This window comes from Furipterus horrens, unplaced genomic scaffold (assembly GCF_987537825.1).
Source record: "Furipterus horrens unplaced genomic scaffold, mFurHor1.1.pri manual_scaffold_3, whole genome shotgun sequence".
NCBI lineage: Eukaryota > Metazoa > Chordata > Mammalia > Chiroptera > Furipteridae > Furipterus > Furipterus horrens.
Genome location: NW_028327173.1, coordinates 135,935,673 through 135,963,590, shown reverse-complemented (window position 1 = coordinate 135,963,590; position 27,918 = coordinate 135,935,673). Strand labels below are relative to the sequence as shown.

Sequence of the window (27,918 nt, the reverse complement as noted above, 5' to 3'; positions counted from 1 at the left end):
CTGTCTCCCTCTGGGTTACTCTACACAAAGATCCCAAGCAGGCTACCTGGGTCCCAAGGCTCACTACCTCCTTCCCCAGGAATGGCTAGGAATGGTCTGGGCTAGGTGAGGAGGTCTTCCAGTGATAGAACTGCCTGTCTTTCTGGAGCCTGGGAGGGATAAGATCTATTACTGTCAGGATCACAGTGCAGGCCAGTCCTTTGGTCACAATGAGCTTTCTCCCTGAGGCTGCTCATTCCTTATGCAAACAGGCTCCTGGCAGGGTGTGCTACTCCATTGACAGACATGCCTAGACATATCTAATTCTATTTAGATTTCATCTGGGTTCTTTCTATACAAGGTGGAAGGTAGATTTGGGGTCAGGGTGAGGAAGGCCTCCAACACAATCAAACAAGTTTTAACCTAATATTGTAGTCAAGGTATGGCTAAATGTATTCAAGCTGGGGAGAGACCTGGATCAAAAAATTGTTTAGCATTAGGGCGTTACCATCTGAAGGTTTTGCTCTCCCTCTGCCTGAGACATCACCTCAACCACAGAGGCCCCATTAGGGCATGCTCCATCACCACACCTTGTTTTATTTCCAGCAGCGTATGTATAGTATCATTCCTTGAAATCGCAGCTGTTTTCTTCTTTCTTCATTTATTCCGTGAAGGCAGGTTGATACTTGTCTTAGTCAATGCTCTGTATCTAGGACCTGGCTCATAGTAGGCACTCAATAAATATGTGTTGAGTTCGTTGAATGAGTGAATGAATTTGGCCCAATAAGTGAGTGAATGAATGAATGGATTAATTAATTAATTAATTTTTGGCCCAGTGAATGAATTTAGGTGAGGAAGCCTAGAGAAGTCAAGGGATTTAACTACCTGCTTAACAGCATCATCACTGGAAAAACTGAGACTAGGATTAGTATATCTAACTAACTCCAAGAGGAGAGGCAGGAAATGGTTTAGCAGGAAGGGTAAGGAGAGCCTGATCTAGGAGCCAGGCTGGTGGCATCTATGTGACAGTGAGATTCAAAAGGATAAGAAGGAGGGGAATCTCTGGGAACATACTGTGACATAGTGGCCAGAACTGAGGTGGCAGAGAAGAGACAAGATTTATGAAGAAAGAATGAAAACATATCGGATGTTTACTCCTTGCCAGGCAAGGTGCCAAGTACAGTACCTGTACCTGTGTAGTCTGATTTACAACCTGTGCTGGAGATATTATTATCCTTGTTTTTATGAGCTAAGGAAATAGAGGCATAAGAATTTAAATACATTACCCACTTTTTCCCATTTATCAAGTACCTGACTCCTAACTTGACCTATTCCCACCCTCCACATAGCCTCTTTGAACATAGGATTAAGCTGAGAGTTTTCCTTTAAGATGCTTGAGGTCCACAGTTAATTGGAAGAGAACAGCAAGAACTAAGTATTTATGAATGGGGAGCAGGGGTACTTGGCTGTCACCTGGCTTCAGAGGAGAAACTGAAGTACACAATAAGGCAGGAGCTTCTTTTGATATAGGAAGATCAGTCGGAGGTGATAAGAGTGGAGAGATACAAGTTCACCCTGAGAGTCTGCTTCAAGGTGCTGTAGAGGGGCAGGTTACAGATGAGACAAGTATCAAAACTGAGGTGATACAGATCACCTTTTTCCTCATCTGGATTCCAATCTAGGGAGAAGCAGCAGAAGCAGGTGTGGGACTGGACTGGTTGGGCCCAGTTCAGTCCAGACTAGGGGTAGTGGGAGCCCATCTTCCCTACCCCCGTTGGGCCACTTCCTTGCAGTGGGGCACGCCTGGCCCTTGTTGGCACTCACACAAAAACACGATGTTCCCTCAGTCCAGATGTTCCACAGCAGCTCTAATTTAAAGTCCACTGCTCTTTGTCCCCATAGGTAGACTTGTGCCCGTCAGACTGTGGCTCTTGGTTTGGGTTTGGAAAATAAAGGTCACTGAGGCTCAGACTCTCAGGTTGTGCCCTCCACAGAGCCAGGTTCTGTTCAGGCCACAGGGCTGCTAAAAGGTGTCCTTTGTGCTAGGGATGCCTCCAGGGCCCAGTGTTGGAGGTGGCCCCCAGCCCAGGGCTAGTCCCTGACCACTGATGCCAAGCAGCTGGCTGTGGGTCAAGGTCAGCCCTTGCTCAACTGGAACCCTCCGACTCCGAGGCTGTGTTACCCACCAGACCCTCACTCCCATCCTAGAACCTCAGGGCATAACTCAGACTTGCTAAAAAAGAAAGAAAAAAAGCTTTCATAAACAAGGCAGGTCTGAAAACTCTGGCAGGGAGGCCCCTCCAGCCCTGGGGGCTTCAGGAGGGCTTGGGCTGCCTGCCAGCTCCTGGCTGTCCCCAGGCCTTGGGGGAAGGGTGGGGAGGCGGTACTGTTACCATCTCCGGCGCGCCCGCCTGGTTTCCAGCTCAGAGTTTCCTGGGGCCCGGGCCTCCTGGGCTCCCCACCCTGCACTCCCTTAACCCATTCCTCGAAGGAGGGAGGGGACACAGGTCCCGGTTCTCCGGGAAGGCCTGGGAGGCGGCGGGGTAGGAGGGAGAAACTGAGAGAAAGACCCCGTCCCTGAAATCAAGCCCCCTCTCGCTCATCCGAGTGCCCCTCCTTTCCCTTCCTTTTCCTTCTACCGGGGGAAGGGGAATGTGGAAGGAAATTAACTTTGACCCCTAGATTCTGGCTCTGGGCCCAAAACTTGGGTGGAAGGCAGAGGTTTCCAGGACCCCGGCCGCCGCCCAACTTTCCCTCCCCCTTTTTCCGCGCCCCTTTAAGCTGTCCAGCAGTGGGAGAAGTTCATCCCGGAGGGGCTGGCTGAGTGGTGAAGGGGGAAGGCTGGGGGCGGAGGGAAGGGCGGCGGGAGCCCGAGCGGTCCCACCCCCAGCTGCAACCCCTGGCAGGAAGGGATTGTCGCGGGAGCCGCCGCCAAAAGGGACTGAGCTGGGGAGGGCGGGCACCCGAGCGGTGGCGGGTGGGTCAGCGGGCCCGCAGGACCCCGGCAGAGGCGGGGGGCGCGCAGCGGGGAGCGGGGGGCTTGGCCTGGGCTCCTCCGACGGGGAGCTGGGGGAGCCTCCCGTGCTGGAACCCCGGTGACACTTCGGGCTCCCTCCTTCCAGGGGCAGGCGGGGCAGCCATGCTCCTGGCCGGGGGCGACCCTCCCGCGCAGGAATGGGTCATGGTGCAGACCAAATCGAAGCCCCGGGTGCAGCGGCAGCGGCTGCAAGTGCAGCGCATCTTCAGGGTCAAGCTGAATGCCTTCCAGAGCCGTGTGGACAGCCCCTACTTCTGGCTGCAGCTCGAGGGGCCCAGGGAGAACATGGGCAAAGCCAAGGTAAACAGCTTCTCCCCGCCCCCACCCGTCCCTTCCTGCCAGAACCCTCTCCCGCTCCGCGGCCACCCGGGGAGACAAGGGTCCCTAGAGGTCTCCGGATCTGGACTCGGCAGTATGGCGGGCAGGTACTGGACCATCATCCCCTCTTTCCAGATCTGCTGCCTTGGTTCCTTCCCTCTGGTTTCTTCTTTCTTTCCTGCCCCTCCCCTCTCTCGCGTGCCACTTCTGTCCCCCTCAAGTGCCCTGAGAGAGGCTCCCCGGCGTGCGTACCCCCATGAGCCTTCCCTAGCCAGGGCCCCAGCATCCACAACTCCCCTGCTCCATCTGGGGAGCAACTTAAGGTTCTGCATTTCTATGGGCTCTGCGACACACCTCTTTGTTCTTCCCCAAGAGGATCTTTCTGTCCCTTTTTAAGTTTCCTTAAAGCCTGGGCTGTGCCTTGGAGTCTCGCAGAGTGCTGGGACTGGAGGGGCCTTAGAGATGCTAGTAAAGCAGTGCTGGCATTTTACAGATGAGTAATTGGTAACTGGAGAGGGTCAGGGGCCTGAGTGCTCAGGATCAGGTAGGTGGAAGTGGCGGGGACTGGGACAGGAGCCCAGAGCTTCATGCTCCACACTCTTGATGCCCTAGGCAGCCTGTTGCAGGGTTCAGGGGTGGGGGTACAGCTGCTCTGGAAGGCACCAGCCATGAGGTGTGGGTTGAAATTTGGGACGAGGGCTGTGGGCTTTCAGATGAAAGGACTTGCTCTATGGGGATGGACAGTGGGCAGGCCAGGAAGGACATAGTGCTCCTCTCTGTGTTCTCCCTGACTTTTCTCACAAGCTTCTCCTCCACTTGGGCCTCTCAAGTTCCCGTTGACCCCCAATTATGGCCAAGGTCTCCTTCTTCCCTAGGATTCCTTTATCTTATCTTTTCCTGGCAGGAATGCTACAGCCTCCCTCTCCCCCAGACCACCCCAGCTGGGTCTATACCAACGTCCTAATTGGTCAAGGCCGTGGGTGGGGGAGGCCCCAAATGCACTGGCCAGAGGGCAGACAGGCAGGCTGGAAAGTTCCTCCCTCAGCCCCTCTGTTGAGCTGCTGCATCAGCAGTTTTTCCAATTCTGACAGAGGTGCTGGGGGAGGGGTAGGGTGCCTGCCCTTCGAACAGATGTGCAGGAGCCCTGAGATGAAGACTTTTCAGTAGCTGGGATAGGGTGGCCTAATAAGAGGAGCTGTCGGGTAGTCTTGGTGCTTTCCTCGGTGCCCAGCTCCCCTGCTCCCTGCTTAAATCCTGGATCAGCTTCTCCAGGCCTGCCTGCTCCAACTCCAACTGCCTCCTCAAGGATCCGTCCTTCACACCCCAGGCCCTGCTAATGCAACCAGTGTAGTATCCCCCACCTTGTCTTCCACCGCGGAGAAGCACTTAGACGGAAATATAGCATTAGGGGGTTCTAAGAGGGACAGGAAAAGTAGGGAGTATAAGGCTTTGTTCCAGGAGTTAGGAGAGCTAGGCTCAATTTACTGTCACCAGGTTACACTGAGACAGAAGGGTATGGTGGGGAGAGTTTGAGACTGGGATTTGCTACCTTCTAACTGGGTGACCTGGGTCATATCACGTACCTTCTCTTGAGCCTATTTTCTCGTTTATAAAATAATGTAATAACACCCACATCATGGACGGGTTGTGAGAATCAGCCGAAACAATGCATGCTTACATACTTTTGCAAAATGTGTAGAGCTGTACAGTATAGATGTCAGTTATTGTTGTTAACTAGCTGTGTAACTTTGAGCAAGTCCTTTTCCCTCTCTTAGTCTCCGTCTCCTTGTTTATAAAGTGAGAAGCTTGGATTAAATGTTCTCTAAGGTCAGTATAAGGATGTCTTGTGGTTTCTGTGTGGAGGTACTGTGGCTGACCCCAATTACAGCTGTAAGGACACAGAATCATGCAATTTGACAATGGCTACTACATACAGGCCAAGTGGCAGAGACATCTCAGTGAGACTAGAGGTTGTAGGATGTGGATGGGTTGAGGTTAAGGATGGCTTGTTGGTGAGAGGAAAAGGGTCAAGAAGGATTTGGATCTGCAGAAGGGCTGGGTTGTGTTTCTACATCATATGTGGCTGTTTTTCCAAGAAAATCTCCGTCAAACTCTATAGAGTGTCTTTACATTGTTTTGTTGTGGTGGGATTTAAAAAATAAAGACATTGCTAGAATCGCGTTCCCAAGCAGCAAAAACAAACACTGGGAGGTCTGGCCACTGAGGTGAAATCAGCAAGTTGCCCATGGACAAGCCCTTTTGTCCTCCTGAGCAAAGATGTGAGGATGAGAGGAGAGGTGACATGTTTGCTTCTCCCTTTTTTGGAGACTCTTTTTGGAGATGGGGGGGAGTTGTTGGGGAGCCAGAGACTGGGTTCAGGGAGCTGGGGGACAGGGTGTGTTTTACTGACTTTTGGCTTGGCTGTCAGATGGAAGTTCATCTATCCCTGCTTCACACTGTGAGCATAGTACCATGGGAATTGGTAGTGGCCAGGGGTATGTTGGAGCTGGCCCTGTTAAAATTTCAGGAAATTTGCAAACCAGTGGTATCCCATTGATAATTTGAAATCAGCCATGGTGGGAGTCTTTACACCACGGAAATTGGCAAATGTATCCTAGACACGTGGCTTAGTTGGTTGGAATGTTGTCCCTTAAACTTAAAGGTTGCAGGTTCAATTCAGGTCAGGGTACCTGCCTAGTTTGAGGTTTGGCCCTGGTTGGGGCATATACGAGAACAGATGTTTCTCTGTCTTGCCCTCCCTCTCTTGCCCTCTCTCTAGAATCTATGGATGTGTCCTTGGATGAGGATTTAAAAAAAAAAAAAAGGAGGAGCGTGTTTCAAAAATATTTGAAAAAATAATAAATTAGCAAATGCTACAGATCAGGGCTATCCCCCAGTTGTGTTGTGGGCATGTTACCCTTCTTTTTTTTCACTGCTTCAGTCAATGAAAGAGAAACTTTATTGAGGCCCCAGGGTAACAGGGTTCAGGCAGAAGGCTGCACACCCTGCAGGATGAGGACGTGGTAGAGGGGCCTTACTAACCTTCCTGGGGCACAGGTTGTTGGTGTGGCCTCACTTCTTTTTTATTTTATTTTATTTTTTTATTTTTATTTTTTTAATATGCTTTATTGTTTATGCTATGACAGTTGTCCCAATTTCTTTTCCCTTTGTTCCCCTCCACCCAGTGACACCCCTCCCTCCAGTTGTCCCCCCACCCCCATAGTCCAGGCCCATTAGTTGTGCATATAGTCCTTCTCAACATCTTTCAATCTACTCCACTCCCTCCTACTATGCTTCTTAATTCCTGTACCATCTTCCTCCCTTTCCCCCCTTCCCCCTCCCCACTGACCTCCCCCGAAAATGATCCCCATACCTAAAATTCTTTTTCCACTCTCGATGCCTATTCAGTTTGCCTTTTGTTTCAATTCCCTAGCTTCTGTTGGTTGTTGATACAGTTTTCATTTTAATGTTCATAGTTTTGATCCTCTTTCTCCTAAACAAGTCCCTTTAACATCTCATATAACATTGGTTTGGATCTGATGAACTCCTTCAGTTTTACTTTGTCCTGGAAGTACTTTCTCTGCCCTTCTATTCTGAATGACAGCTTCGCTGGATAGAGTAATCGTGGTTGTAGGATTTTGCTTTTCATTACTTTGAATATTTCTTGCCAGTCCCTTCTTGCCTGCAGAGTTTCTTTTGAGAAATGAGCTGATAGTCTTATTGGGACCCCTTTGTATGTAATTCTCTTCTTCTCTCTTGCTGCTTTTACGATTCTCTCTTTATCCTTAATTTTTCACATTTTGACTATAATGTGTCTTGGTGTGATTCTCCCTGAGTCCAGTTTATTTGGAACTCTCTGTGCTTCCTAAACCTGTAAGTCTATTTCCTTCCTCAAGTTATGGAAGTTCTGCTTCATTATTTTTTCACATAATTTTTCAATTTCTAGTTCTTCTTCTTCACCTTCTGGAAGCCCTGTGATTCAGATGTTGGCCTGCTTATAGCTGTCCGATAAGTTTCTGATCCTCTCCTCATTTTCCTCACTTCTTGTTTCCCCTTTCTGCACTGGTTCACTGTTTGTTCCTTCCCTGTGTTCCGATTTGTTGATTTGATCCTTGGTTTTCTTGCCCTCACCATTAGTTTTGTATGTGTTTTTATTCATTTCAGCAGGACTAACCTTCATTCCTTCACCGTCTTGTTTAAGATCTGCTGTTAGGTCTGTAAGCATTTTTATAACCAAAGCTCTGAACTGAGCCTCAGAAAGATTTTCTATCTGCTGCTTTGTTAGATTAGATATTTGCTGTCTGGTCAGCTACATCACCGGGATCTCTATCATGATCTGTGCCATCATGACCATTTTGTGTTTACCTTTGTTTCCTGGGCAGGGCTGTCCCACCTCCTACGCTATAGGGGGTGGAGCCCCATGCACTCATCACAACTGGGCGACCCTTCTCACTGTGCTGTGGCATTTTCTGCGGGGGTGGGGGTCCAGGATGGATTCCTGCCACTCACTCTCTGCTGAGAGACTGGGAGCTTCCTCCTCCGTCCCCATCCCCTCTGGGCCTCACAGTCCAAGGCAATGGAGGTCTGCCTTCCTTGGCTTTGGAATCGCAAGCTGATGGGTCTGGTCTGCAGCTGGGGGTGCTCCCCAGGTGCTTCTTGCCTCCCCTTAAATACGGGTGTCTGTGCTTGCTGCTGTCCTACCTCCGTCGCTACTTCTGCCACGGACAGCACAGCTTGACCTCTCCTCTCTGGCTCAGCGCCTCCTACCTGTCCAGACGAGCACCACTTCTTTATAACTTCATATGCTGGACTTCCATTTATTTTCTGGAACTTCTGGTTATTTTTGGTTTTGTGGTAGATGTATTCCTTCTTAGTTGTGGAGGGAGATGGAGTGTGTCAGTCTAGGCCTCCATCTTGCCCGGAAGTCTCCTGTGTTTGTTTGCTCCCATGTCCCAGGGAGAACTTTCGCTCCTACTACGTTGTAAGGGTGGAGCCTTAGGTCTGGCCTCACTTCTTGCGACCTGTCAACAGCACGGGAGTGCAGGTGCGGCCTAACACTTGCGGCACATCATCTGGTGACAGTTGTACTTCTGTGTGAGCTGGCACAAGGAGGGCTCAATGATGCCATCCTGCAGGTGCAGCACCAAGTGCAGGGTGGACTCTTTCTGACTGTTGTAGTCTGAGAGCTTGTGGCCATCTCCAGCTCTTTGCTAGCAAAAACCAGACGCTGCTGGTCAGGCGGAATGCCCTCATTGTCCTGGATTTTAGCTTTGATATTCTCAGCGGTGTAACTGAGCTCAACCTCAAGGGTAATGATTCTGGCAGTCAGGGTCTCCCAAAGATCTACATCTAGTGTCTGCTGGGGAGGCCACTCCACTGCTGCCTCATTGAGAATAAAGAGCTTCTTGCCTTCCTTTATTTATTTAGTTGTTTGATTGTTTATCTTAATTAAAAAAATTAAAAACATTTATTTATTTATTTAGAGGGGAAGGGAAGGAAAAAGAGAGGGAGAGAAACTGCGATGTGAGAGAGAAACATTGATCAGTTAGTTGACTCTTGTACCTGCCAGACCTGGACCAAACCCAAAACCCAGGCATGTGCCCAGACCGGGAATTGAACCGGCGACCTTTTGTTTTGTGGGACGATGCCCAACTAACACAGTCAGACTGATCAGGGCCCTTCTCCTTTTTTCAAACTTAATTTTTCTTTTATCCAAGTAATTCATAATTTAAAAGTCCAATAATTTTTCAAAAGCTCACAACAGAATACACTGAATTCCTGCTTTGTCCTTTCTGACTTGATTCTCTCTTCAGTGCCCTTTCTTGTAGACAATGTTTGCTCTGACATTTGCATATTTCCACATCTCTGAAAAAGATCATAGATACTGTTCTTTTGATTAATCCATTTTAGATATTTTACTTCCTGTTGTAGTAGACGAGGATCTAACTTCTTTACATTGCCATCCCCTCTGTATTCCCAGTATAGCTATTTTTCAATTTTTTGTTAAATCTATATTTAGTATTTGCGTCATTATGCCTATGCGAATATCATTAACATCTAAGCATTAAAGTCTACTATGGTTGTGCTTTCTTACTTTTTTATTTCCCTGAGGTTTAGAACACCTTGTTTTTTAAATGCTTGTTTTTCTTTGTAGCTATTGCTAATCTTACAAGTTCAGTGGCCCTCGCTACAATTTTCTACAAGGTCAATCTATCAGTTCAAGGTGTTATTTCAGTTCCAGATTTTTTCTTGGAGGCTTCTGTCCTGTCTGGTCTGGCCTGCGTAGCTGTCATCCTGAGATTTCTGTTTGCTGTCATTTTTAGCATCTCTCTGCCTTTTGTTGTTGTTGCTGTTGTTGTTGTTAAATGTCTTATTTCTTGAACTGAATGTCTTTCACTGTCTTGGGTTGCTAGACCCCATCCATTAATAACTTCATGAAGTTAGAAAGATGGTGGACTGGTAAAGAGTATACTGATGACTGCTCTCAATGTGCTTGTCTCTTCAGTCCTCCCCTCCAGTCTGAACTCACTGTCCTCTTTGCCTGCTAACATTTGTCACCCCAGAACAGTGCCTGGCACATAGTCCATGCTCATTAATGATTTGTTAACTGATAAATAAATTCTGATAGTTCTCTTTATTATCTTCCTGGAGATTGCCTTTTCTTTCTTTGTTTCTTTCTCTTTCTTTCTTTGTTTCTTTGTTTCTTTGTTTCTTTCTTTCTTTCTTCCTTCCTTCCTTCCTTCCTTCCTTCCTTCCTTCCTTCCTTCCTTCCTTCCTTTCTTTCTTTCTTTCTTTCTTTCTTTCTTTCTTTCTTTCTTTCTTTCTTTCTTTCTCTCTTTCCTTTTCTTTCTCTTTATTTGCTCAAAAGACTCTCCAGTGGCTTCCTGAGAAAGGTTTCATTGGAGGTAAAATGTTGTGTATCTGAAGGTCACTTGATTGGCTAGCATAGAATTATAAATGGAAAATTATTTTCCTTCAGAAGTGTGAAGGCATTACTCCACAGACTTCTTGCCTTTTAGATGTTGGAGACAGTTCTGGGTCCCTCATTTCTTATATGGGTACTTCTTCTTTCTTGCCCTGGCTGGTTTAGCTCAGTGGATTGAGCGTCGGCCTGCGAGCTAAGTGTCGCTGGTTCGATCTTCCAGTCAGGGTACATCAGAGAAGGAAAACTCTGACTCCAAAAAACCTCCTCTGCCTTGCGGCATACCTCTTCAGGGGAAAGGCTAAGGGAGTAAACCCCGACAGAAAATCCGGAGCCGGAGTCCCTAAGGCGGTTTGACGTTGTAGTCAACACCGGCAACTCCTGCGGCGCACCTGAAGCCAAGCTGTATTGACTCCGTCTTTCCCTTGGACCCTTCAGCTGCGAAGAGAGGGGGGGTCTGCTGCATGGGCAACAGCAGACCCTCCATATTACCCTGCCCAGGCTCTGTAGCTTCAGCGTCATCGCAAGATGTCGATTCAACACGGGAGGAGACAGATACTACCATGTCACTCCCGAGTCGGACTGCACAGCCATTCTCGGCGGTGCAGATAGACTCTTAAGAAGCTACACCATCGTCTCTCGAGACGGACGGCTGCCAACGACGACTTCTTTTTCTCTTTGAAAGTTTGTAGTTTCCCCCACTGTTTTGAGGTTTCCCAGTGAGACCCCTTTGTGTGGGTCTGTCTTCATCCATTGTTAGTTACTATTGTATTCAGTGGGCCCTTCCATCTGGACACTCATGTTCTTCAGATCTGGGGCATTTTCTGGAAATATTTCGTGGATGATTTTCTCTCCTGTGGTTTCTGTGTTCTCTCTTCCTGGAACTCCTATTTAGACATTGCACTTTCTGGACTGACTGGTCCACTTTTCTTATTTTTTTCTCCTATTTTCCAACTCTGACTTTTTGCTTTGCTTTCTGGAGATTTCCTTAACTTTATCTTCCAACCCTTTTCTTGGGTCTTTTCATTTCAGCCATCATATTTTTAATGTCTAAAGGTTATTTACGTTCTCTCTGAATTCTCTTTAAAAATACTTTCCTATTCTTGTTCATGTGTATAATGTTCTCTGTTATCTCTCTGTGGAGAGTAATGATAGTAAACTTTTTGAAGTTTTCTTCCCCTTGTCTACTCTCTCTTTCTTCAGCTTGCTCCCCTTCCTATATGTTTTTTCTATATTTATTTCACATTCGAAATTTTCCTCATATGTTGGTAATCTTTGCATGATTAAGAGTGAAGAACAAAAAGTCAGTTGGGCGCTGAGGCTAAGGCTTACTGACTTTTAGCTTGGCTCTACAGAGATATGGAGGAACTGTCTGTAAGGGAACCCGTTTGGTGGTCTTTGCTCTTGGGCTGGCTGGATTTCTAGAATGTATTTCTCTCTTCTTTGTGCTAGAGGGTCAGAATCTGGCTACTGAATCTCTAAATGGGAAGAATGAGTTTCTCTGCACTCAGGTTTCATTGCAGACATCACTATTTGGCCCTCCTCCCTTCCTCCATGTTTTTTGGTATGGTACCTATACCTTCGAGTATGCTGATAAACCTCTAATCCTAGGACCTGTTTTCAGCTCTCTAGAGAACAAATCTCCAGTGGGTAGGGAGGTACTGGCCTAGCCTCTGTGTATCTCTAGGAGGGGCTGTTCAAATAACTTTACTTCAGTTCACCTTTTTCCATGTTCCCCTTCACTCCCAATTCCAGAGCTTCTTGTCATTGCCATTTTCTGAGACTTTTGTGTATTCTGCAGTGTAATTTTGGGTGGTTTTGGAAAGTAGACAATGAATGGTAACTGACTTATGAGAACGAAGAATCCTAAGTCAGGTGTTAAATAATAAAGCACTTTGATTGACTATAGAGCAGTGTTAAACTATTTATTTAATTTATAAGTTGACAAATGACCTGTAGGACATTGGGTAATATATTTTTACAAACACACTACTCTTTTTCTGTGCTTATTTTGTTCCTGTCTCTTCTCTACTTTTTCCCTTCTTGGAGGAAAAATTTCTGGGTGAACTTTGTGCAGAAAAATTGCTCCAGGTATTTTCTGGATGTAAATACCTGTTGTTTACTTTCTCTTCCCTCTTTCCTTCTTCCTTCCTTCCTTCCTTCCTTCCTTCCTTCATTCCTTCTTTCCTTTCTTCTTCCTTCCTTCCTTCTTTCCTTCCTTCCTTCTTCCTTTCTTTTTCTTTCCTTGAAAGTATAGACAGCATTGTAGTTAAGACCCCAGACTTTGGAATCAGAGTGGCTAAGAGTCCCAGCCTACTATCTATGTGACCTAGGACATGTGTCCATCCTTGCTCATCTAAAATGGGGATGATAGTAATTTTCTTATAGGACCGAAAGAAGAGTAAATGAGATAATGTGTGGCACATAGCAAGTGTTCAAACATTATTCAGATTTATTCTTTTGAAAACTATTCCAGTTCCTATATATCTTTTAGTTTAAAATTTTTGAACAGTTAATGGTACAATAAATATTTTAAGCTCTTTGCACAAAGGGAAAGAAACCATCTTCTTCCCCAGTACATCTCTTCATGTTTGCATATTGTTTTCATGTGGTCAGACTGGGGATGCATGGGGTGGGGAGTTTGTTAAGTTGTGCGAGAGTCATCCCATACCTGGTCAGAATCACCCTTGGGTCCACCTGAGGTTCTGGGTGGGACAAGTTGGCTTGGGATGTCTGCTTTGAGCAGGTTTTGGACTTACTAGAAAGCGGTTAGACCCGGGCCAAAGTGCCTGGGTGCATTTCGGGCCCTTTGGGGAAGGGGTTGGCAGTCTATGGCCTGGGCCAGATGGAAGAGGTAGACATGGGCTGGAGCAAGGAAGGATGGTCTGGGTATTGAACAGAGGTCCTGGAGTGGTCTTCAGGATGGCTGCTGGAGATCGAAAATGGGGCATTTGTTTTCTAATGGAACTGTCAGGAGAGAGCAGATAGAAGATGACTGTTATCAACATGGAGATATGGAGCGACGTGAGGGCGAATGCAGTCACTGCGGGCTGGCTGATGAAGAGGGGGTGCTCATGCTCCCTTGGAGCTCATGGGATTGTGGGACTCAGTCATGTAGTGAAGGAAGCCAACCTCTCCCATCCCAGGGACTGCTAAAGCCTGAGTGTGTGAGCCCTGTAAGCAAGAGGACTTGGTCTGCCCGGAAAGCCAGAGGCCTCTCTTCTGGTTCAGCCATTGTGTGTATCTGTGAGGTTCTCTCCTGGATGCTGGCCCAGAGACTTATCTCCTCCTTGCCTCCTCTGTCCCCTCTGGGCAACAGAGTTACCATGGTTATGGGTACAGATTGTGCTGGAGACTTTCTGAAGGTGGATTAAGCCAGAATTCCACAGGATTACCCTGTTGTCAATGTGTGTAGTCAGCCTGAGGAAATGGAAAAAGCCTTGGTTTCAGGGTCAGACAGATGTGGGTTGTGGTCTTGGCCCAGTCACCCTCTAGCTTGAACAAGCTCATAGCCCTTCTGAGCCTGCAAAATGGGACTAGGCTATGCCAGGCACTTGGCCAAGCACTTCCTTTGTATTAACTCACTGAAGCTTCATAATAGTCTCATTAGGCAGAACTATTATCCCCATTTTCCTGATGAGGAAATGGAGGCTCAGAGAGGATAAATAACTCTAGGTCATCTAAGTTCCTGGCATGTGGAGGGCGCAATCCCCCTCTGCCTGGCTATTTCACAATTCTTGAATGTCAGAGTAGGAGTACGTCGTTTAACCTGTCATACAGGTGAAGAAGCAGAGGCCTGAAAGATGGCAAATTTCTCACAAATAACCTAATTTACTGAGGTCAAATTGGAAGTAAAACCATGTCCCTTCTCCAAACCTGGGTCCTCCTTTCTCTCCGGAGCTCCCCCATTCTGTCAGTTTCCTGGAAGGAAATTGCATGAGGAGGCAGGACCAGGGAGAGAGGGGGTGGCCGTGGGGGAGTCATTGGCTTCTGGGAGACAGGGGAGGGCACCTGCTTGGTGAAGGGTGAGCCTCCGGGTTGGGCAGTATGAGCCAGTGGCCACCGTCTGAAGGAATGTCTTCCTTCGCGTTCTCCCCACTGTCGCTTCAGGAGTATCTGAAGGGCCTGTGCAACCCAGAGCTGTGGAAGGAGGTTCGCTACCCGCCAGCCCTGCACTGCGCCTTCCTTGGGGCCCAGGGCCTTTTCCTCGACTGCCTCTGCTGGAGTACCCTGGCCTACCTGGTGCCTGGCCCCCCCGGCTCCCTCATGGTGGGCGGGCTGACCGAGTCTTTCATCATGACCCAGAACTGGCTGGAGGAGCTGGTGGGGCGGCTGCGCTGGGGCTCTGCCCCTCTGTTTACTCCCGGGGGGATCTGGGAGGCTGAGGTGACCCGGGCCTTTGGGGCTTTGGTCTGGATCCGTGGTGACCAGCATGCAGGGGAACTGCTGCAGCTGCCGCCAGCAGTCCAGGAGCTGCTGCTGAGCCTGGTGCGGGATGCTGCGGGCAGGGAGGACATCATCGAGTGGCTCAGCCGTGTCGGCACCTCCAATGCCCGCTCCGACCCGGAGGTCCTCATCTGCCTTCCCCACCAGCAGAAGGAAGGCTCATCTGTGGCATCCCCGGGAGATGGTCCTGGGCCCTTGCTGGAGATGAGGACCCTCCAGAATGGGAGCACAGAAAATTTAAAGAGATTAACCAGCCTGGGAGCCACACCAGGAGAGAATGCACAGCAGGAGACAGCGAACCAGCTGGTACGGTAAGTTCTGGAGAGTCAGTCTGGCATCTCTGCCCCTACCCCTGCTTCCCCGCCCCAAGGAAATAGTTTGGGACCTGTTGGCCTCCTCACCTTTCCAACAAACTTGGGTTTCCTCCAGGGTCAGTTCCAACCACCAAAGTGGTACGGACAGTGCTCGCAAGGAGGGGCCAGTGCCAGCCGCCAGCAGCCAGGATTCTGTGAACCACCCACAAGCCTTGTCGCAGCAGAGGCAGGTCCAGAGGGTGGAAGACAAACTCCCCTTCCAGCCTCCAGTGTCAGCCCTAGGTGTGTGCCCGTCTTGGAAGGCCTGGGCCCCGGGGCCAGCCTTTGGGCCCTTGTGGCCAGGGGCTATTGCTGCAACCTTCTGGAGGATCAATGAACTGCACTCTCTCCACCTGGCCTGGCTCCTGTCCCAGGCATGCTTCAGTTTCCCTTTCTGGCAGAGGCCTCTGGGCCCCATTCAGTTCAAACTGCCAGGGCAGAGTCCTTTGCCCTTAAATCTGGAGTGGAGGCAGAAGGAACTCGTTCCTTTGCCCAGTGTGGAAAGCCCAGATGGGGGGCCAGGAGGAGAGGCAGCCCTACAGAATTGCTCAAGGGCAGAGACCCCTCCCAAAGTCATGAGTTTATTGGTGGTCTCAGGAAGCTCAGGTATAAAGGACAAAGCTAGCCCAGGACTTCCACAGGTAGGGCTACCTTTGACCTCTACACCCCAACTCCAAGCAGCAAGTGACCCGGGAAATCAGGAAAGGGTACCATGGAGTTGTAAGGGGCCAGAAGAAGGACCCGTTCCTGTGCTGCTCACAGGGCAAGGGGTGCCTACAGCTCAAGGGGGAACCATGGGTCAAGGGGGACTGATGGCTCAGTCAGTACCTGATGCTCAAATAATGCCTGATACTCTCGAAGTGCCCGTGGCTGCAGCAGTGCCTACAGCACAAGCCGTACCCGCAAACCAAGTGCTGCCTGCGGCCCCTAAAGTGCCTACAGCCCAAGTGATGCCGGCAGTGCACTCCGAACCTGCAGTCCCCAAAGTGCCTTCGGCTTCAACAAGGCTGGAAGCCCACGGGGGGCCCACAGCTCAAAAGGCAGTCACAGGTCAACTGGCATCAGCAGCTCAAGTGGTGCCTGCAGTTCAGAAAATACCTGCAGCCAAAAAGTCACCTGTGGGTCCCAAAACACCCAAAGCTCAAAGTGGGCCTGCAGCTAAAACAGGGTCCACAGGTCCCAAAGCACCTGCGGCCCCCAAAGTGCCTGCAGTCTCCAAAGCCTCCAGAGGTCAAAAAATGCCTGCAGCTCAGAAGGCGCTCACAGATCCAGGGCCAGCCCTGGATGCAGCCAAGCTCCTGAGAGAGGTCCAGCCTTCATCAAGGGGCAATGCTTCCTTCCCGAAGGGCAAGGGAGATGCCCGGAGGCAGGGTCTCCAGTCCAGCAGCACCTCGGCTCCAAGTAGTAAGCACCACTCTCAAGGGGGTGGGCTCCTGGGCGCTTGGGAGGGCGCCTCTAGGCAGCCACCCCAACAACCACAGGCGAACAGCACAGTGACCAGCTTTCAAAGGTACCACGAGGCCCTGAATACACCCTTCGAGCTGAACCTGTCGGGAGAACCTGGGAACCAGGGGTTGCGGCGAGTGGTCATTGATGGCAGCAGCGTGGCCATGGTGTGAGTAGCATGGTGTAGGCTGGGCATGCTGGGGAGCTGGGGCAGGGCATCTTTGGGGAGACAGTGCGGGCATTCCTTTTTGACCTCTGTATATGGATGACATGGGGTTCAATTGGGGAAAAGATGGAAGAGAAGTAGCCCATGTTGAGTGGCTACTGCGTGCCAGGCAGTATGCGTGGAGTTGCCACAGCAGCTCTGCACATGTATGTTTCTGTGTTCCCACTTTGACAAAGCAGGAACAAGCTCAGGGAGGTGATGAATCTTGCCCAAGATCCCAGAGCCAGTAAGGGTTCCAGCTGGCCTTTGGGTTCAGGTTGCCCAGTGCTGAGGCCGATGCTCTCCACTGCAACCTGCGTCATATAACATGGCATCAGTCAACACCAGGCCAGCTTCATTCAAATGTTTAGCCTTAACTGTAGACCTCCTCTGTGAAGTTTTTTCTGACCAACCCTTAGAGGTTGCCCTCTGCACAGCACTTGCTGTGTGTGTGTTAACATAAATATATGGAATACCACTCAATGTGCCAACATACATAGTAGAGTTATCTGTGCTCAGCACACTCCCAGCACACAGTAGGTGGCCTACGAATGTTTGCTTCTAGCTCTAACCTGAGCTCTGTGGGTGTAGAGGTTGCCTTCTTCCCCCTCTTGCCCTGGAGGCCCCTACACACATGTGCACACATGTATATATGCATATGCACACAGTAGGTGAGCACACCCAGTAGGTGCTCATGGAATGTTTAATGATGGAGGGAATGAAGAAAGGCATTGTCAGTGCCTATGGTGCTGATGCCGGTGCCCTGCCATTGCCTGCTGTGCTGCCCAGGCTCTGAGGGAGAGGGTGAGGCAGGGCCATTCCTAGGGTGCTCCCTCACTTCCCACCACCCCGTCAGGCACGGCCTTCAGCACTTCTTCTCCTGCCGTGGCATTGCAATGGCAGTGCAGTATTTCTGGAACCGGGGACACCGAGAGGTCACTGTGTTTGTACCCACCTGGCAACTAAAGAAGAACCGGAGGGTGAGAGGTAAGTTGTCCCTCTCCCCAGCCCCTCCAGCAGCCCCCAGCTTCTACTTCCCTGCCTCTCTGTCCTTGCCGTGGCCTTTTCCACTTAGCCCTTCCTCTGATGATCTGTCTTCTGCCTTTCCCCTCCAGAGAGCCACTTTCTGACGAAGCTCCATTCCCTCAAGATGCTTTCAATCACCCCCTCCCAGCTTGAGAATGGCAAGAAGATCACCACCTATGATTACAGGTGTGCCAGTCCCCAGGCCTTTCTGTGGGGCTCGGAATGGGGCTGGGGTGTCAGGTGCCTCATCTGCTCTCAAGAGATGGGAGCAAACATGTCCGAGCAGGTCATTTCAGAGAGGATGGCACGCGCCCCTCTATAGACAGAGAGAGGGACCCAGTGAGGAGAGGGCTCCAGTGTCGGCTCTACCCCAGGCCAAGGGACATTCCTGATTTTGGGACTCTGCAGCTCCATTCCCCTTAGTTATCAGATTTTTTTCCCCCATGACCTACGAACTGAGACCACTGCCCTGGATGGGATTAGCCCAGGTGACTCCTGGTGCGTTGACTGAGTGGCTCCCCAAGCAGCTGATTTTGAATTGAAGTTCATGTCTCAAGGAGCTGCTTCAATCTTTCCCTTCCCCAGCCCTGGCACTGGGAGGAGGTATGTGTATGGCTCCATGTGGTTGGTGCTCTGGCTGGGCTCTGAATACAGTTAGACCGGCCCCATCTCCTAGCTGACGCCTGAATGCCTCCCTACCTGTCCATCCTAAGCACCCAGTCCCCAACACGGCTGCACACAACCAGTGTGCACAAGGGGGAGTCTGATGTGCCTCTGCGGGAGCAGGGAAGGCCCTGCTATAGCCCCTGGTCCTGGGCTGGAGTCCATGCCGAGCAGACACAGGTCTTAGCTTTACCAAAGCACTTCCCAAGCGGGGCAGGGAGAAATTCTGTTTCTCCCCACTTTTCCCAAAACCTGGCACCTACTCAGCATTCAGGCCTGGGAAGGGCTGGACAGAGCAGCTCAGGCATCTCTCCTTCAAGAACGAGCCCCCTGGGTGAGGCATTTAAGGTGCCTGTAGGTTCAGGCCTGGGTTAGAGGCAAGATGGCTTTTCTGCAGAAGGCGCCCCTCTGCTGGGCACTAGTGGAATAGCATGTTTGGGGCTGCCCAAATGGCTATCTTCAGGGAATGCCTAGAAGTAGGTGGCCTTCGCTTTCTTTCCTGGTAAAAGCGGTTAAGGAGAAGTGATCCTTGGGAAATGGGTTTGTTTATTCAGGTGTGTGTTTTTATGTGTGTACTAGATGAATGTTGTGTGTTGGTGAAGAATAATCATGGAAAATTGGTGTGTGTGTGTTGTGTGGCAGACACTGAAATAGATACTTCAGTATGTTGTCATTCAGTTTGATCCTCACAGCAATATGTGGGAGAAGTTTTATGGTTTACAGATGTGGAAACAGAAGCAGTAAAATGCACGTATGGATGTGAATGCATATGTGGGTTTGTGTGGGTGTCTGTGTATGTGTGTGAATGCCTTATGTATAAAATTAGGGTCTGTGTCTGTATATACAGTTGGGAGGCATCCATCTCAGTTCACTCTCCCAAGGGCTAGCGTTGGTCCCAAATAGCTGCATAGATGAGGGGATGGGCTCTTGAACCCTGGCTTCCCCACTACCAAGGGCAGTCTTTGTCCAACACAAAGTGAAGTTGCAAGTTCATTTTCCCAGAGGCCTGGGGAAGGGGGGATTGGTTACTGGGTCATTAGTGACTCCCCCTCTCCTTGCAGGTTCATGATAAAGCTGGTAGAGGAGACAGATGGCATCATTGTCACCAATGAGCAACTCCACATCCTGATGAATAATTCCAAGAAACTTATGGTCAAGGATCGGTGAGGGGTCATTGAGCTCTTCCTTCCCTTTGAATGTCAGGCAGCCTCTGGCAATAGGGTGCTGGGGCAGGGTGAGGGTCCTTGGGACAGTGCCCATTAACACTTGCTGAGAGGAGATGTGGGTCTCTGGCTCCGGGGAGATGCCCATGCAGCAATGGGGTGTGGGCGAGTCAAGGGATCCCCTGCGACAGTCCCTCCTCTCTTCTGGATCCAGTCTGCTGCCCTTCACCTTTGCGGGAAATCTTTTCATGGTGCCTGATGACCCCCTGGGCCGTGATGGTCCCACGCTGGACGAGTTTCTGAGGAAGCCAAACAGGTAATGGGCCTCCCCTGACTCCCAGCCCCTCCTGGGGCTGATTAGAAACTTCCACTAAGTGCTAGCTAGCATTTATCTAGTGCTTAATAGTGAGCAGAGGGATTTGACTTTTTCACTCCTCCCACTTATTTATGCATCCATAAACCACTTCCAGTATAGTTTTGCAGTTTTACAGGTTTGTACATAAGATTTCATACTATATGCATCCTTCCACAAGTGGCATTTGTAGTCAATTTTTAAAAAGAGTATATTTTATTGATTATGTTGTTACAATAGTCCCAATTTCTTTCCCCTTTCCTACCCTCTTCCCAGTACCCCACTTCCCTCCAGCAATCCCACCCCCCTTAGTTCATGTCCGTGGGTCATGCCTATAAGTTCTTTGGCTTCACCCTTTCCTATATTATTCTAAACATCCCCTTGTCTATTTTGTACCAGCCAATTATGCTTCTTAGTCCCTGTACCATTTCCCCATTTCTCCCCCTCCCCCCTCCCAGCTGATAACCCTTCAAATGATTCCCACACCTATGATTCTGTTCCTATTCCAGTTTGCTTAGTTGGATTTTGTTTTTATTTTTTAGATTCAGTTGTTGATAGTTGTGAGTTTGTTGTTATTTTAGTGTTCATAGTTTTGATCTTCTTTTTCTTAAGTAAGTCCCTTTGACATTTCCTATAATAATGACTTGGTGATGATGAACTCCTTTAGCTTTACCTTGTCTGGGAAGCACTTCATCTGCTCTTCCATTCCAAATGATAGCCTTGCTGGTTAGAGTAATCCTGGTTGTAGGTTGCCTCTCATCACATTGAACACTGCTTGCCAGTCCCTTCCTGTCTGCAAAGTGTCCTCTGAGAAATCAGCTGATAGTCCTATAGGCACCCCCCTGTAGGCAACTCTCTGCCTCTCTCTTGCTGCCCCCAGGACTCTGTCTTTATCTTTCACCTTCGGCATCTCAGTCATGATGCGTCCTGGTGTGGTCCCCTCTGGGTCCAGCTCGCCCGGGACCCTCCATGCTTCCTAGACCTGTATGTCCATCCCTTTGCAAAATTTGGGAAGTTTCTTCCATTATTTTCAACTCTTGCTTCCTCATTCTGCACTGGTTGACTGTTTTTTTCTTCCTTATGTTCCAAATCACTGATTTGAACCCCAGTTTCCTTCCCTTCACCATTGGTTTTGTGTGGATTTTCCTTCGTTTCACTTAGCATAGCCTTCACTTCTTCTCTTATGCGTTTGCCGTACTCAAGCATATCTATCAAGCCTGTGAGCATCTTTATCACCAGTGTTTTCAATTCTACATCTGTTAGGTTGTCTGTCTCCTCATCTGTTAGGTTGGTTATCTCCTCCTTGCTTAGTTCTCCCACTGGAACCTTGATCTGTTTCCCCTTTTGGGCCATACTTCTCTGTCTCCTCATTCTGTCAGGGTCGTGTGTTTGTTTGCCTCCGAGTTGCAGGTAAAGCTGTTGTTCCTTTTACATTGTAAGGGGCAGAGCCTTATGGACTCATCAGTACAGGGCGACCTGTCTCACCACGTTATGGTGCTCTGTGGGGGAGGGGTCCGAGAGGGAATAATGCTGCCTGCCCAGCACTTGCCCCTTTTCCAGGCACCTCTCCCACTTCTGCACTGGACTGGCATCCCTCTAGTTGCTGCCCTGCCATTGTTCCCAGAGTGGGTGGGTCTGCGGACACTCTAGGACCGTGGGGGCCCTTTAAACAAGCGGACTCTGCTGAGACCGGCAGTCTCCCACCTCCACCCCAACCCCCACTGGTCTGCACAGTCAGAAGCAATGAGGCTTGATTTTCCCCGATGCTGGGACCGTGAGCTTCGAGGTCCGGTGAGGAGCTGGAAATGCTCTCCAGGTGTCCCTCCTGACTTTTTAAAATGTGCGATGGCAGTTTCCACTGGTCCGCTGCTTCTGTCGCCACTGCTGCCACCGCACTGCGTCCTCTCTGCCCCAGCTTTGCCCCTCCTACCTGTCTGGATGAGTATTCCTTCTTTATATCTTTGTTTGCTGGACTTCATGTAGTTTGATTTTCTGGAACTTCTGGTTGATTCTAGTTTTGAGGTAGTTTTATTCCTCCTTAGTTGTGGAGGGAGATGCAGCGTATCTGTCTACACTTCCATCTTGGCCGGAAGTCCCTGTACTCAGTTTTTATTGTTTTTTCCAGCTGTTAATTCACATGGCTTCCTTTAATGACTGTGTGGCATTCCATTACAGGAGTACCTGACAGTTACCAGGTTTCCTGTGGAGGGCGGCTGGTGGTTTCCCAGTGTTATGCTGTTGGAACCAGGGCTGCAGCCTTGTTCTTGTTCCATTGTGTACAGAGCAACTGTGTCTAGAGTCTATGCCAAATAGAATTTTTTCCACATTTATTATCCCATTCGGTCCTTACAACTTGAGTTGAACGTACGTGACCACTATCCTCATTTTACAGATAAGGAATCTAAGACTCAAGTACTTTCCCAAGGTCTTTGCTGGTACCAGAAGGACTGGTTTGCAGCAACTCAGATCCGCTGGCCTTCACCCCTTCCAAGCCACCTTGCTGCCCATCTCCCAGTTCCCTGAGCCCAACAGGGGACTCTGGTAGATTTTCTGGGTAGGGCACTGCTTCCTGGGCCAGTTCCCTCGAGACTCACTTTCCCAGTTTGGAAAAAATGTGATGTGGTTGAAGTTTGTCTGCTGTGTTCTCCTGAATCCCTAGTTAGGCCTCCTTCCCTCTCTTGACCTTTCCCTGGCTCACTCATCCTGGAGTCAGGTTGGAAGCAGCAGTCATCTAATTCTCATCAAACCACAGACTTAAAACTGCCCGAAAATGACACTTGGTTGCTCTGGCTAGTGCAGCTTGGTTGGAGCGTCATGTCATCCCTGCAGCTGAAAGGCTGCGGGTTCGATTCCCAGTCAGGGCACGTAGTGGGGTTGCAGGTTTGGTCCCTGGTCTAGGCACATGTGATCCCCTATCTGGGTGTGTATGGGAGGCAACCAGTTGATGCTTCTCTCTTGCATCAGTGTGTCTCTTCCTTCCTCTCTCTAAAAAGCAATGAGAGAATGTCCTTTGGTGAGGATAAAAAAAAAGAAAAAAACAGAAAATGTCATTTGGCCAATGAGGTTTTGACTGGCTAAGCCTTCAGAGTACATTGGAATCTCATATTGAGGCTGGGCACATGGTGGAGGTAGAGGGAGTACCTGTGGGCAGGGTCCAGACTGAGGCTTTGCCCTGTCACAGGCTGGCACTCTGACAACCTGAGCAATGGGGTGGGGCTCTGCAGGGTTGCCACAGGTTCGGGTTTTCACTTTGGTTGACCTCTCAGGTTGAGCTGTCCCTCTCCCTACTCTATTGGGCCCTCCTGTTTTGGTACAGGTTGGACACCGATGTTGGCAACTTCCTGAAGGTGTGGAAGGCTCTTCCTACCAGCTCAACCAGCATCTCTGAGCTGAGTGACACTGCTGATCCAAGGTCCCTAGAGAGTCCTCCGAAAGTGGAAGAAGTCAAGGAAGAGAAGGAGGAGGGGCAGAACGAGGAGCCCAGGGAGGGCAGGAGCGAAGAGCCCAGGGAGAGGCAGAGTGAGGCGCCCCGGGAGGGGTGGGATGAGGACCCCAAGGAGAAGCAGGAAGAGGAACCCAGGGAGAGGCAGGGCGAACAGAGGCCAGCCGAGGAAGAGGACCTGGACTCCTCGCTGGCGTCGGTGTTTAGGACTGAGTGCCCTTCCCTTTCAGAGGAAATCCTCCAGTGCCTCAGCCTCCATGACCCCACTGATGCAGCCCTTGACATTGATCTCCTTCCAGTGGTGGCTTCCCCATCCCTAGGCATCCCCTGGGACGGGAAGGCTCCCTGCCAACAGGTTCTTGCCCACTTGGCCCAGATGACCATCCCCAGCAACTTCACCGCGCTCTCCTTCTTTGTGGGATTCATGGACTCCCACCGGGATGTCATCTCCGACTACGAAGCCCTCGTGGGCCCGCTACACAGCCTCCTCAAGCAGAAGCCAGACTGGCAGTGGGACCAGGAGCACGAGAAGGCCTTCCTGGCCCTGAAGCGAGCCTTGGTGTCTGCCCTCTGCCTGTCGGCCCCCAACTCCCAGCTGCCCTTCCGCCTGGAGGTGATGGTGAGCCAAGTGGCCCTGACGGCCACTGTCTATCAGGAGCACTCAGGAAGGAAGCACCCCATTGCCTATACCTCGAAACCCCTCCTCCCTGATGAGGAGAGTGAGGGCCCCCAGTCGGGGGGAGACAGCCCCTATGCTGTGGCCTGGGCCCTCAAGCATTTTTCCCGCTGCATTGGAGACACCCCAGTGGTCCTGGACCTTTCCTACGCCGCCCGCACCACTGTGGGCCCTGAGGCATGGGAGGGCCGCAGAGTTTCGAAAGCATGGTTGATCCGATGGTCCCTCTTGGTACAGGACAAAGGCAAGAGGGACCTGGAACTGGCCCTTCTCCAGGGCCTGCTGGGGAAAAACCGACTGCTGACACCTTCCTCCTCCATGCCTCGTTTCTTCCAGGCTCTGCCACCTTTTTCTGACCTGTCCACTTTTGTCTGCATCCACATGTCAGGCTATTGCTTTTACCGTGAGGACGAGTGGTGTGCTGGCTTTGGTCTCTACGTCCTGTCTCCCACCAGCCCACCTGTCTCCCTTTCCTTCTCTTGCTCGCCATATACACCAACCTATGCCCACCTGGCTGCCGTGGCCTGCGGCCTGGAGCGCTTCAGCCAGTCCCACCTCCCTGTGGTTTTCCTCACGCACTGCAACTGGGTCTTCAGCCTCCTCTGGGAGCTCCTGCCCCTGTGGAGGGCCCGGGGCTTCCTGTCCTCTGATGGGGCCCCGCTACCTCACCCGAGCCTGCTCTCCTACATCATATCCCTCACCTCTGGCCTTTCATCCCTTCCATTCATCTACCGAACCTCCTACCGTGGCTCCCTGTTTGCTGTGACGGTGGACACCTTGGCCAAGCAAGGTGCGCAGGGGGGCGGGCAGTTTTGGAATTTGCCAACGGACGTGCCAGCCCCAGTAGTGTCTCCCCATACCATAGGCAGGAGGCCCAACTTGCTGGCATTGCAGCTGAGTGACAGCACCCTGGCAGATACCATTGCCAAGCTGCAGACTGGGCAGAAATTGTCTGGCTCCTCACCCTTCAGTTCTGCCTTTAACTCACTCAGCCTGGACAAGGAGAGTGGCCTGCTTCTGTTCAAGGGAGATAAGAAACCCAAGGTGTGGGTAGTCCCGAGGCAACTCCGGAGGGATCTGATTTTCTCTGTGCATGATCTCCCCGTGGGGTCCCACCAGAGGCCTGAGGAGACCTACAAGAAGTTGCGGTTGCTGGGGTGGTGGCCTGGGATGCAGGAGCATGTTAGAGATTATTGCAGGAGTTGCTTGTTCTGCGTCCCCCGAAATCTAGGCAGTGAGATGAAGGTTATCGAGTCCTTGTGGCCCCTCAGGTCGACTGCCCCCTGGTCAAACCTGCAGATTGAGGTGGTGGGTCCAATTACCGTAAGTGAGGAGGGCCACAAGCATGTTCTGATTGTGGCCGATCCCAACACCAGGTGGGTGGAAGCATTCCCGCTGAAACCCTACACGCACATGGCTGTGGCCCAAGTGCTGCTTCAGCATGTGTTTGCAAGGTGGGGCGTTCCCATGAGGCTGGAGGCCGCCCAGGGCCCCCAGTTTGCCCGGCATGTTCTGGTGAGCTGTGGGCTGGCCCTGGGAGCCCAGGTTGCCTCACTGAGTAGAGACCTCCAGTTCCCCTGCCTGACGAGCTCAGGGGCCTACTGGGAATTCAAGAGGGCCCTCAAGGAGTTTATCTTCTTGCACGGCAAGAAGTGGGCAGCTTCCCTGCCCTTGCTGCACCTGGCCTTCAGGGCCTCCTCCCTCCAGGCCACACCATTCCAGATTCTGACGGGGGGCCAGGAGAGGTTGATGGAACCCCTGTGGTGGGAGATGAGTAGTGCAAATATCGAAGGGCTCAAGATGGATGTCTTCCTGCTACAGCTGATGGGAGAGCTGCTGGAGCTCCACTGGAGGGTGGCTGACAAGGCCAGTGAAAAGGCAGAGAACAGGCGCTTCAAGCGGGAGAGCCAGGAGAAAGAGTGGAACGTGGGCGACCAGGTCCTCTTGCTGTCCCTCCCCAGGAATGGCAGCAGTGCCAAATGGGTGGGTCCCTTCTATATTGGGGACCGGCTGAGCCTGTCTCTCTACAGGGTCTGGGGCTTCCCGACCCCCGAGAAGCTTGGGTGCATCTATCCTAGCAGTCTGATGAAGTCCTTTGCCAAGAGTGGCACCCCCCTGTCCTTCAAGATCTTAGAGCAATGAATTGAAGCAGTAGGGGAGGCCACACCCCCAGGGTCCTGGACTGCTGCTGCTAGGCCTGCCCCTACTCCCAACAGTACTCCTTTCAACAGCCCCCCCGGGGGGGGCCTCCATTGTGCCTTTTGTGAAGTTATTTCATAAAGCTTTGCTGAATTGCCTTGAACTGGGGACCAGCGTCCCTATGGGAGAATCTGCTGTCAGATGTGGGCCTCTGGCACTTTCACCAGGGGGAGTGCAAAGTTCCCTTACTGAGGTAGGCCAGGCTCAGTGTTTCCCCAAATATCCCCTTCACCCTGTCATACGTGTGTAGGTGTACACACAAAAACACGCACCCCCCACCCCCTCCAGAATCTGACTTCTGGCTACCTAATCAAGAAGCAGTGTGGCTCAGGACCTCAGGAGTGGAACCATATTCCCCTCTCAAACAGGAACCTCAAATGTAGACCCCTCTCCCCCGATCTTCGTTTGGAGACATGCAGGCTGTGGAGAGGCAGCCTGTTCCTGGTCTCATGGTCAGCTTTTTTAGGCCAGGCTAGGCTTGCCCAGCTGTCAAGGAAGGGCTGGCAGTCCTTGGCCCCTAGACTTGGGGCTGGGGTGGGAGGGTGGCCAGCCATGGATGAGCCTGTCAGCACGGAAAGGCAAGGGGGAGACTGAGTCAGCCTACCTCATTTGACTCCAGCCAATGGAGACAACCCTGACCCCTGCTGTGATGGTATCAACCCCATGGGAATCAAGGATCTCGATGCCAAGTGCGGCATCTCTACCTGATGAGCTGCTTCAACTAGACCAAGGGGCCCAGGCCTCTTTGAAGAGGGGAGAGTGTCTGAAATGAGCAGCGTGGCCGATGACGAGGTGCTGGTGTGGCTCTACCTCCCAATCCCACTCCAAAGCCACAGCCCTCTCCTCCTGCCTCCACTGTACATTGTACCCCCAGCTTCCCATATAGTGTGTGACTGCTGTGGTTGGGCCTTCCACCCCCACCCCCATTTCCTGGACCTTTCTATGTAGAGCAAAATCTGGGCTCTGTCAGAGAACTACAACCGTCATGCTTACAGCGAGAGTGAGGTCTCATAAGTGTGCGTGCTTACACTCACCCTCTAAGCTGCTGCTGCCGCTGACAAAATGAACTCCAGTGAAGACCAGCACCATATCCCTCTGGCTGGGCCTCTGAGGAGTTTCATTTCTCCAAAGCTGAGCCAGTCTCCTGGCCTAGCTCAGGTTGCCAACACACTTGGCATTGCAAAGAACCGGAGTAGAACCTGCCATAGAGTAGAATTTGATTGTTTTATAGCCAAAGAAATGCCCAGAGAGGGGAAGTGTCTTGCCCAAAGTCACACAGCTAGTTTGTGGCTGAGCTGGGACCAGGATTAAGTTCCTGACTCGGTTCACCATAGACAGGGTTCTGGTGACAGGTTCAAGTGAGAGAATCCCTCAAAATCCTGTACTCATATTCCTTCCAACTCCTCATCTTCCATATCTTATAGACGAACTATTAGATGTTGCCCTTAAACCATTTCCAGGTGTTCTGTCCAGGAAAGAATGATTGGGTGAGATGAGAAATTGAAAGGTGAGCTGTGGGAGTTTTAGCAGATACCTTCTTTTCTTTTCCTCCCCACTTTTCTTCCCCTTCCCTCTATGGTATGGCCAACCTCATTCTCCCGCCCGAGTGCTGTACCCATTCCCCCTGTGAACCACATTTATGATCTTATACTTTTTTATTTCTCATTTGGTTTATCAATAAAAAGGTCAAT

The 27,918-nt window shown here is 50.7% G+C and overlaps 1 protein-coding gene across 1 annotated transcript; it reads left to right on the top strand.

Moving 5' to 3' along the window:
• Positions 1–3,101: 3,101 nt before the first annotated feature.
• On the top strand, positions 3,102–27,918 carry NYNRIN (NYN domain and retroviral integrase containing). Its single transcript, XM_090270225.1, has 8 exons — positions 3,102–3,316; positions 14,367–15,013; positions 15,132–16,670; positions 17,563–17,693; positions 17,822–17,918; positions 19,457–19,558; positions 19,773–19,874; positions 23,227–27,918. The coding sequence occupies exons 1-8, from the start codon at positions 3,119–3,121 to the stop codon at positions 26,168–26,170; spliced, it is 5,760 nt and encodes a 1,919-aa protein (XP_090126351.1). The 5' UTR covers positions 3,102–3,118; the 3' UTR covers positions 26,171–27,918.